The 11,082-nt window shown below is 38.6% G+C and overlaps 1 protein-coding gene across 1 annotated transcript; it reads left to right on the top strand.

Moving 5' to 3' along the window:
* Positions 1-6,214: 6,214 nt before the first annotated feature.
* LOC103702474 (nicotianamine aminotransferase 1-like) lies at positions 6,215-11,064 on the top strand. Its single transcript, XM_008784919.3, has 7 exons — positions 6,215-6,639; positions 6,899-7,238; positions 7,342-7,560; positions 8,728-8,787; positions 9,424-9,579; positions 9,678-9,771; positions 10,680-11,064. The coding sequence occupies exons 1-7, from the start codon at positions 6,353-6,355 to the stop codon at positions 10,799-10,801; spliced, it is 1,278 nt and encodes a 425-aa protein (XP_008783141.1). The 5' UTR covers positions 6,215-6,352; the 3' UTR covers positions 10,802-11,064.
* The last annotated feature ends 18 nt before the right edge of the window (positions 11,065-11,082 follow it).

Here is an 11,082-nt window from a genome sequence, read left to right as displayed (position 1 = left end):
TAACGGGTTTGCGGGTCGGATCCGAATCCGAACCCGCAACCCGTTAAGCCCAAAGAAAAAGAAAAAGAAAAAGAAAAAGGAAAAGGGTTTAGCCAAATTTGACTAAACCCGAACCCAATCAAATTGGGCTAAGCCTGGACAAGCCAGACTATAAAGTTAACCAAAATTAAGCCCAAATGGAATGAGGCCCAAACCCAATTCGGCTGGGATTGGTCCTAACAGACCAAATTAGTGGAAATAAGCCCAATTCAAGCCCAATGTGACTAATTTGGGGCCAAATTGACTCCAGATTAATCCTAACTCAGGCCCAAATAAACCACGGTGACCCTAAACCCGAAATTAAACCCAATTAAGTTGGGGATTAAGCTTATTGACCAATTAGCAGGCCAATTAACCCATATGGACCCAATTAAGGTTCCAATACGGATGCATTAGACTTGGGCTATAGTTTGGGTAGGATCCAAACAAGTAAAAAGGAAATAATATGCTTATTATGATGTGATTTTAGGTGACTCAGAATCCGTCACCAGGACGTGAGAAATTTGGGAGAAAGCGAATCATGGTAAGTAACTTGTTTTAATCTTGTTGTGAATCATGTATGTAAGTGGCCTGTCCTAATCTTTTATGGATCATACATGAAATTTAACATGTTATGCATGTACTGTAGGCTAAGAACGATATGTGTATCTGACATGCTCTAGTTACACAAGATATGATGAAATATGCTTTATATTCCGTTATGCCTACAAAATACTGGGATTACATTACATGCTAAGATATGAGTTATGAAATATGAACATGAGTGGTACATGTCAGTCACATAATTCATAGTTGTGCACATATTATGTTTTCATAGCTCTTGTGATACATGCAAAATGAATTGAATTCCATATTATGATTTTTATTAGCATGAGTGTAAAGAATGATAATGATTTGCTCTAGCTGCATATTGCTTGTAAGGGGGTACCTAAGAACTCCTAATGCTACGGGCCGAATGCAACTGAGCCGGCCTTGCCAGTGGCCGATAATGACTGAGCCAGCCCCGCCAGTGGCCGACTAATAACTGAGCAGGCCCCGCCAGTGACCAATAATGAATTCGCCGTAGCATCTATGAGGTACTACCTATACGAAGCATTATTTACGAACTCTTAAGAGCTACTGACCCAATGTAACTGAGCCGGCCTTGCCAGTGGCCGAGAATGATTGAGCCAGCCCTGCCAGTGGCCGCCTAATAACTGAGCCGGTCCCGCCAGTGGCCAAGAATGACTTCGCAGTAGCATTTAAGAGCATGACCACGGCATGCCGGTGGCACGATTTTTCCTACATGTGCATATTACATGATTTCTTGATATTGTAGGATACTGTTTTATTTACTCAGCATGGATATTTTATTATGATGATTTATTAGATAGCATACATGTCAGCTTCTCAAACCCTGATAAGCATGGTTAGCATTTTTAGTTGATTCGACAAGATTATGCAGGATTACTTACTGAGCCGTGTAGCTCATGCCTGTTCATTTACGTTTTTTTTCAGATCACCACCAGTGACAGCTGCTAGAAGCATTTTTCTTTTGCAACAGAGCTTCCTTATTTTTGGGATGATATGAATAAACTTTTGCGTATATAAACTATGTAGAAGCTCTGTACTTTATATGAACCAGTATGTTGTAATACCTTCTTTTGATATATGCAAGTTTGACTGCTTTTGACTACCTGTTGACCATGTACGAGGCTGCGTGCTATTGTGGGCAGTAGTCGGCAATAGCACGGCCGTATCACGGATCCGGATCCGGGGCGTGACAGTCTGGTTCTTTAGTTTTGGAAATGTTGTTTTCAGTCAGCGGAACAATCCCCTTTTTCTAAGATTGATTTGCCTATATCATGGATACGCCTATAATTTTCTCTATGTTGATCTATTGAGGGTTAAGTTTAAGCTCACTGCACATTTGGATGTAAGAATTTGTTTGTGGAACTTGTTACCTGTCTTCTCTTTGTTACTTTTATCTTCTCAATTTTTTCAATATATTAGATTTTATCTTTGTTCTCTGTGTATAACGTCTAAGGGAGCAATACCTCAATTCATTGAGAACACAAAGAAAGACTTCTTTAACAAAACCATTGTTATCCTGAGGCAAGCAGCAGATTTATGTCATGATAAACCGAAGGAAATTGAATGCATCACTTCTCCAAGTAAACCTGAGGGCTCCATGTTGGTAATGGTGAGGCATATTTTGGCTCTTATTAGATGTTATCTAAATGTCTTATTTAGGGGACTGGGGACATATATGATGATGTCGACTTTTGCTCCAAGCTGGCCAAAGAGGAACTTGTGATAATTTTGCCAGGTGAGAGTACAGATTTTTCTCCCTTTTCTTTGTTCTGTAGCAGAACATGACTAAGTACTTAGATGCATGATGCACAAGACCTGAATTCTATTTCATAAATGGGTGCTAGATTGCAAAAAGTTTGATTCTGTTGTTTAAGCTCATCAAAGGTTCAATGGCATTTGTGGCAGTCAGGAGGGGAGAGCACTGGGGCTGCATATTGCATCATCCTTAGAATCGCATTGTCTCTATAAAAAAAATTCTACCCCTCAAAACAAATCATGGCTATGTATATATGAGCAGCCATGGTGACATGAGAGAGTTTTGGATGCACTCGCATGCGGCATGGTTATCAAAATAACTGGAATGCATGGTTGGTTGGTTGACCTAGATCTTGTAGAAGTGTGCCTTTAGTACTCGAGCAGTTGGAAATTATCATAGTGATTCTCGAGAGTATTTACGAGCAAACAAACTAGCAGCTTCGTTGAGGATATTGTTGTGGAGAGGGGAGGGGGCCTTGAATTTAGTCCCATATCGGCTAGTAGCGGAAAGGTTCCGTGCCTTAAATGGGGGGTGGAAACCCTTTCCTCTCGAGGCGCCTTTTGAAGGGCAAAACCGTGAGGAGGGCTCCGGGTACGCTCGACCCCCAAAGCGGACAATACCTCGGGAGGAACGCGGTCCTCTTTCTCTGCTAGCTTAATGTGGGCTATGCTGTTGCACGAGGCTCCGGCTGAAGGTCGTCCCCGCAACAGATATATTGTAATAAAATTACTGATAAATCTTCTTCTCTCTTTAAAGTGATGAAAGTTATAACCCGAGAGATGGTTCAGTGGTCGAACCCTCGAGTCTGGAGTGATGCTGTCGACGGAGATTTGGCCTAAAATTATGGGCAAATGTCTCCCCTACACACGAAAATCATGGTTTAAGAGTACCGGTGAAAATATTTATATGAAGACCCATATAAACGTGTATTTAGCTCCCATTGATTATGTATTGCTTAGATCTTGGATATGTATGGAGGACCAAAAATCTAAGTAGCACCTTCTGTTTGTTCTTTTTATATGAGATTCAAAGTTATTATAAATGGTATCAGAAAAAATCTAGCAAATGATTTATGTGAACTAGAAGATAACACAATCCTAGCCTATTTGATATCGATTTTAGACCGAACGTAATATTTATTATTAAATTTGATTAGATCTGAACTATTATATCTTTTTGGTGAGGTCTTCGTTCTTATAATTTATATATAGATAAAAATTTAAGATAATAATAATAAATTTAAAACCATCAAACAATACCAATATTTTCAATCCCTCCTGCAGTATTTGTTATACCTTTTTGGTGAACCCGATTATTATAATTTGCATATAGAGTAAAGAAAATGAGATAATGGTAACAAATTGAAAAACTATCCGAAAAATATGAGTGATCTCAATCCCTCTATATGGTATTTATGATTTGATCTATATTATATATATATATATATAATTAAATTTATATATAGATAAAAGAGATAATGGTAATATTTATTATTAAATTTGATTAGATCTGAACTATTATATTTTTTTGTGAGGTCCTAAGTTATTATAATTTATATATGGATAAAAAAGAGATAATGACAATAAATTTAAAAACCATCAAACAATACTAATAGTGATGGACCGGAAGCTTTTTTTTTGGATCAACGGGGACCTTCTGTTACAGTGGGGTATTTAGAGGGATGCAAAAGTAATTTTTCAATTTTTTTTTCCGCTTCCGACAACATTGGGGTACTTACTGTAACCTGGGGGCACTTTGGGTACTATAATGTAAATAAAACAATTACTCAGGGATCGAGAATTAAAGAATCATTTAGTGGTAGACCGGAAGTTTTTTTTTGGATCAACATGGGCCTAATGTTACAGTGGGGTCTTTAGAGGGATGCAAAAGTAATTTTCCATTTTTTTGGTTTGGTGTTTGCTTTTTCTCTCACGTCTGTAAGACTGAGTCGTTTTATTTATTTGAGTGGTTTTGAAGCCCGCCTCCCGGCGATCTCAAGATAAATTTTGATGGTAATATTTTATTTAACTATGTTGGCAGATGGAAACGGAAGAGGCATGAGTTTTATGATCAGAGATCATAACTCCAGATTGGTTGCCGCGAGAGAGCGTCACACTTGTAATATGATTGCCATTTAGGGCGCAGCTCAGAGTAGCTTAGAAGAGCATCATCTTCGCGAGTATTCAAGGGCTGATAACATCTTCCTAAAAGAAGACTTCACGACGGTGGTCGAGTGGATCCGGAATGAGGAGTATAGGGGCAATGACTACCCACTGCTCAAGAATATCCACAAAATAGCGAGAGACTTTGACTCATTTCAGATTGTTCATATCTATCGGAAGACAAAAAAGGCTGCATACTGGATCGTTTTTTTCACCGCTCACCACTCGAAAGAGATTCTTTAGACATGCCTTGAAGCCATCCCTCTACTCTTATACCATTTTTTTTTCTCGACTCCGTGGGTTGTACTCACATTAGAACAGTATGAGCAGCTGCTGTAATAATAATAATAAAAAAGAAGAAGTTACTGTTCATTAGTTTGTTTTGTTGACCAGCTTCCTTTGAAACCAGGATCTTTTGCGGTGCAGCCGGCCCACCGCATGACGCTGTTTAGACGATTTGCTGAAGTCAAGAGTCTAGCCACAATATTAAAATTCTTTTACTCGATCTTTTGTGCATACGTCCAATTTTTTAGGAATTATTTGTTTTTTGTCCTGTAAACTCCTGAATTTCTATTTCATCTCTGTCTTGGGTTTTGTTGCTTCTTTGAAATATAGATTCTAAGATTTTTATTAATGCTATCTTATAAATAAATGGGTTATTAGCTAGGTCGAAGGACAATGATCAATTAAACTGGAGTTCCTTAAACATACTAGATTAAACATACTAGTCTTAAAAAAAATCTCCATGCACCAGCTAGCTCCTGGCAACCGGACAAATTATAAAAGTGGAGGTGTCAGATTTCTAATTTACCGAATACCATAGAAACATAAAGCTTATTAGTATTTAATTAATTTACTATAACCATAGCCAGTTAAATTAAGCTTGCTAATTAATTATTTTTAATTAATTTTTTAAAGGAAAAGATCTGGTCCATTCAGCCTAACAAAACTTCCATCCATGAAGAGTTAAGAATTTGTTTACTTTTGTTTTTTCAATCAGTTAGCAAGAATTCAATCATAAGATGGAAGATAGAGCTCTGAGTACATTCAGATCTGTGTGGTATGCGATACAATAATAGATTTGCATAAAGAAAGGCGAACTCTTCTTTGGCACGAATGATATGCCTTTGGCCCAAATCTTTCATACATCCTAAATACCTCTAATTCTCCGATCTGGACAACAATAGAATATAATTTTAGGTCTATATATAGTTTGCAAAGGCCTTAAATATTACTAGCAAGCCAACTGGTATCTCTAGATTTTTCCTACTTTTGACAATAAGTCCCACCTTCCCCAGGACATGAAAGAGAGTAGTTAATTATTAAGAAAAAGGGGATTTTGGGATTCCCTTTCATTTTGATCTTTATATTCTCATTCAGAATGTTGTTTTTCAACAAAGATGTCCATGAAGTTCAACTCGGACTGTATCTCTTTGAAAATTATTAATAAAATAAAAATGGTTCTGGAGTTCAACTCGAACTGAATCTCTTTGAAAATAAATACTACTATAGGTACCAAAACGGATCACAAAACGGGAAAGTAACGGCGTCATGTGAAACTGGTCATTGCATTAAAGAATGCTACAATAACTTGGCAAAGTACGCAGGTATGAAATGATATTCTAACGGCCGTTATCTTTGCTGAGCACGTTTCCACCGCCGGCCCCTGCTCGCGTCGCCTTCGTCCCAAACGAAGAAACAAATACGGGCTCTGATTTTTGTTCCATTCAAAGATTCGGTTCCATCCAAGCTCGAGGCCAATCAGTGGCCCTGAACCGCCGCTGTAAAAACGCCCTAACCCTAAGCTCTTCCTCACGCACTCATGGACAACGGCGGCGGGGGAGGAGCCGGGGGCCAGCGATGGCGGTTCGGGCCCAACGAAGTCCTCGCGAGCTCCGCCAACGTGAGCATCCGCGGTGTCCTCACCAGGGTCATGGCCAACATCCAGGAGGGCGGGCCGAGGCCGGTCATCCCGCTCGGCCACGGCGATCCCTCGGTGTTCCCCTGCTTCCGGACCACCCCGGTCGCCGAGGACGCCATCGTCTCCGCCGTCCGTTCCGCCAAGTACAACTGCTACTGTCCCACTGTCGGCGTACTTCCTGCCAGATGGTGTGAATCGCTCTCTTTTAATCGTTTCTCTTGCTTAATTTTTAGAGCGTTTTACCAAATCATTGATTATATGGTTAGTATCCAGGTGGGGAAATATAGTCTTTATTTATGATGAAAATCTTGGCTTTCTATGATAATTGGATAAGAAAGATCATGTAAATGCCTTTTCATCTTTAACTATGTTTCGTGGATGGAAATGAGAATATAGCTCGTATATTCAGGAATTACTTATGTTTTAACTTTGTGGATGGAATCGTAGTGCGATTGCTGAATACCTGTCCCGCGATCTTCCTTACAAGCTGTCTCCAGACGACATCTTCCTCACCGAGGGTTGCACCCAAGCAATTGAGGTCATAATCTCTGTTCTTGCACGCCCTGGTGCAAACATCTTGCTCCCAAGACCTGGGTTCCCATTTTATGAGTCACGTTGTGCCTTTAGTGGATTAGAGGTCCGGCATTTTAACCTTGTCCCACAAAGGAGCTGGGAAGTCGATCTTGAATCTGTGGAAGCTCTTGCGGATGAGAATACTGTTGCTATGGTTGTCATTAACCCTGGTAATCCTTGTGGTAATGTGTTTACATATCAGCATTTGGCTAAGGTTAGCAAATTGCAATCAAGGCTTGGTCTTTTCCATTTCTTTTTGGTTGGTTTTCTTTTATTAAATTTTACAAATCAAAATTTGGTTAAATTGCATTCTTCAGGTTGCAGAAACTGCTAGTAAACTTGGTATAATGGTTATCGCCGATGAGGTTTATGACCATTCCGCCTTTGGAAAAAATCCTTTTGTGCCAATGGGAGTGTTCGGGGAGATTGTTCCGGTCCTTACCTTAGGGTCTATATCAAAGAGATGGGTAGTGCCTGGCTGGCGACTTGGCTGGATTGCAACGAGTGATCCCAATGGTGTTCTAAAAGAAACAAAGGTGATTCACAGTGTTGCCCTTTCTTGCATGTCTCACTTTTGGTAGATAGAGCCTCTTCTGATAGTTTCTTCTGAAGGTCTTTGTATATGAAATTCATTAGACATGCATATATCTTTCATGGCCATTAACTATATTTCACATGGACTATATTTTTATGTATGTAGCACAAAGAGTCAAATTCAAAATAAAATCTTGATACTAATCCTTAAAAAAAAGAGAGATTCCGTTCTTTGTGATCCTTTGCAACTCTTGATGACCAACTTGAGGCAAATTCCTCATGGGTGCTTCTGTAATGAACACTCTGCTAACTATCTTGTCAACGGTAGGTGACAGACACCGATTGTTTCTCCTTTTGATTTGTCATGATAAGGTTTCTAAGAACTGTGATATATCCATATTGATAAACACTCATATATGCATGGTTTAAAACCGAATTGAAATGGAGATGTAGGAATTGTCGACTAAAATATTGCAATCTGCTTTAATTAATTCTGCTGAAATGCTGAAAACAGGAAACATCAAATGCCATCTACAGCAGTCCATATGGCCAGATTTCACACCTTTTTAAGGGGAAGATTTAACAATATCTATTGAGGATCCCAGCCAGTTTGCCTAGATTGAATGGTGTGTTCTTGGGAAGGTTGCTATGTCTGCATATGTGCTGTATTGAAGATGGAGATAAGAAAGGGATGTTACATGTGCTTTAAGAGGACAGAAAGTCAAATTGCTCATATCAGATGGCTGTAAACTTGAGTTATGCCTATGATGGCAATCATTATATAATGCAATAATGGAATGGAAACTAATTGCTCATATTAGATGGCTATAAACTTGAGTTATACCTATAACACCCAAATTCAAGCTTTTTGTATTTTTCACATGTATTTATCACGTGTATGTGCTTTTTAGACATCTCTATGGATTCATTCTAAGTAAGATCTATCATTTCAATGTACCCAAAGATGTTGGAAATAATGTAACCTATACTTAAACTCACTAGCAGAGCATCTCAACACCCGCCTCCCTCCCCCTACCAAAGGAAATAAAGGCCTTGTTTTCTAGACAAGCTCAATAAGTTGCTCTAACAATTAACAATTTTGACAGGCTCTGTTGTCCTCTTTTACTATCTAGTATTTTCAAGGCTTACATGCTTCTTTCTTCTGACAGATTGTCGACGGTATTTTGAACTTTCTGAATATTTCATCAGATCCTGCAACCTTTATCCAGGTCAGTACCAGACATCTTCTTAATAGATGCAAATGGTTGAGCATATCCGATTCTAATCAACGACTTGGTGCACTACTTGAGAAAAAAATGATCAATTACATGCACTACCTGTTTGAAAATCTTGTTCCTGTTTTGGTATTCCAGAGGTCGCAGCTGTTGCAAGGAAAGAAAAAAGTTTTATTTTTTCTTACTCATTCATGCAGTATGTAGCTGTAATAAGGTTAATTTTGTATCGATTTATTTTGCATCTTCGTGTGATTTAGTTTGACAGTGAACTAGTTGAGTCAGCTTCACAATACCCACAAAACATGCTTTTCTTAGCTAATTTTTCCTGTTAATATAAGGTAAGAGGAATTCCAATTATATATTCTCATAATGGGTGTATTGGATGTTAAATGATTAAGATTCTTATCAACTGTGCAAATATTTTTCTCCTGCTGACATCATATATGATACTCCATACGCAATATGTTCAAGTTACAATATGAATTCATCAAGTCCCAGGATGGTTTTCCTTCAAAAAAAAAGTTCCAGGATGATTACTGTTTGCTGAAAATGATTCCACTTCTTTGGTTTCTTTGTTCTTTGATTTTGGTGTTATGTGATTTGACCTGGGTTACCATTTGACTCTATCAGGGGGCGATTCCTCATATCCTTGAGTTCACAAAGGATGATTTCTTTAATAAGATCATTGATATATTAAGGCAAACAGCAGACATATGCTACGAGAAAATAAAGGAGATTGGGTGCATTACTTGTCCCCATAAACCAGAGGGCTCCATGTTTGTGATGGTGAGGCAAATTCTAGGACACTGTTATTGTACTTGAAAGTTTTGTAGGCTGATTTCCTTCAAAAAGATAGTTTTGCAGGCTGATGATATTCCTTGCAGGTAAAGCTGAATTTGTCTCATTTGGAGGACATCAATGATGATGTTGACCTCTGCAATAAGCTGGCCAAAGAGGAATCGGTGATAATAGCACCAGGTGAGCTATGCTGCTTTTGTTAGTGGCCACCTTATTGTTGATCAACAGTTGGAGCTCCTATGACATGATTTATATGGATAAGTAGCATGTGGTAGTCGTCATTTTGTCATGTGATAGCTATCATTTTGTGTTATTTCATTGCATAATTCAGTGGTAAAAGAAGTGGTTGTAGATGTCAAGTCATTCAAAGCATTGCTGGTTTAGCATGTGACCTCTGATTCTTTTCAATTCGCAACTTGGGTTCTAAACTTCTATCCCACCCTTTGTCAGGGCTTTTATCCATCCTATCCTTTTCAAAAAAAAAAAATAATCGGGGAAATTTTTTTACAAATATATGATATCAACCAACTTCTTGAACATCCTATCTGCTTTGATTTGCCACATCGGCAATGCATAGGGCTTCTGCAACTGTCAGCCAGATTGGCATGAACTTGGCATGGGATTGGCATCTTGAAATCTACCCAGGAGTAAAGTCAGCAGGCTATAAAACTGCTGATTGATGTGCTTACCCATAAATATCACTTGAATTTGATCTGCAAACTAAGACATCCAATTAGGCCAAAGATCTTTGTTGGTGATTAAGATTTCATTTAGGTTATGCAACTAAAGAAAGTAACTCACTCATTTTTCTGACTGATGCTAGTGCTCTTGTGTTGATGTTAGAGCAACAGCAAACTTTTTATCCATATTCATTGTTTTAAAATTTGTTTTCCTCATTGTCCTTTCTTTCAGGAATATAGAAACCTTTTGCATTATCCATTACAAAATTGATTTGCTCAACAGAATATATCAATCTGTACCTATTGTACTTGGATTTGTTGATTTCTGAAAGAATTGGCTACTATGAACTAATAAATGTTGCTACCATGGTTGCTACTTGACAGTGACTAGCATAAGTTTCCTTACAGGTAGCGCCCTAGGGATGAAAAATTGGCTCCGCATTACTTTTGCCATAGACCCATCTTCTCTCGAAGATGGTCTTGATAGGCTGAAATCCTTCTGCCAGAGGCATGCAAAGCAGATCAAGTGAAGCAGGGGTGATTCAGCAGGCTAATAAGGTGGTGATCAGCAACTGCTCGTTGGATCTTTCTCAGTAAAATTGTTCAGCAGGCTAATAAAGTGGTGATCAGCAACTCTGTGTTGGATCTCTCTCATTAAATCATTCACAAATATAATGTAGTTGTGCATGTTGCTATATGAGACATTTTAGGTAATCTATATGTACTTTGGATTTGGTATGTTCCCAAGTAAAAGAAATCCCTGCCTTGTGCACTAGGGCAGGCAGTCTTCATCCATGCTATTCATTTTGTT

This window comes from Phoenix dactylifera, chromosome 8, assembly GCF_009389715.1.
Source record: "Phoenix dactylifera cultivar Barhee BC4 chromosome 8, palm_55x_up_171113_PBpolish2nd_filt_p, whole genome shotgun sequence".
Classification (NCBI taxonomy): domain Eukaryota; kingdom Viridiplantae; phylum Streptophyta; class Magnoliopsida; order Arecales; family Arecaceae; genus Phoenix; species Phoenix dactylifera.
Note: the sequence above shows the minus strand (reverse complement) of the source record. Positions and strands in the feature narration are given on the sequence as shown.

Coding starts and splice junctions, on each gene's coding strand:
- LOC103702474 (XM_008784919.3), top strand. CDS start 6,353: ATGGACAACGGCGGCGGGGGAGGAGCCGGGGGCCAGCGATGGCGGTTC. Junction 8,788..9,423: donor ATCCTGCAACCTTTATCCAG/GTCAGTACCAGA, acceptor TGACTCTATCAG/GGGGCGATTCCTCATATCCT. Junction 9,580..9,677: donor AGGGCTCCATGTTTGTGATG/GTGAGGCAAATT, acceptor TATTCCTTGCAG/GTAAAGCTGAATTTGTCTCA.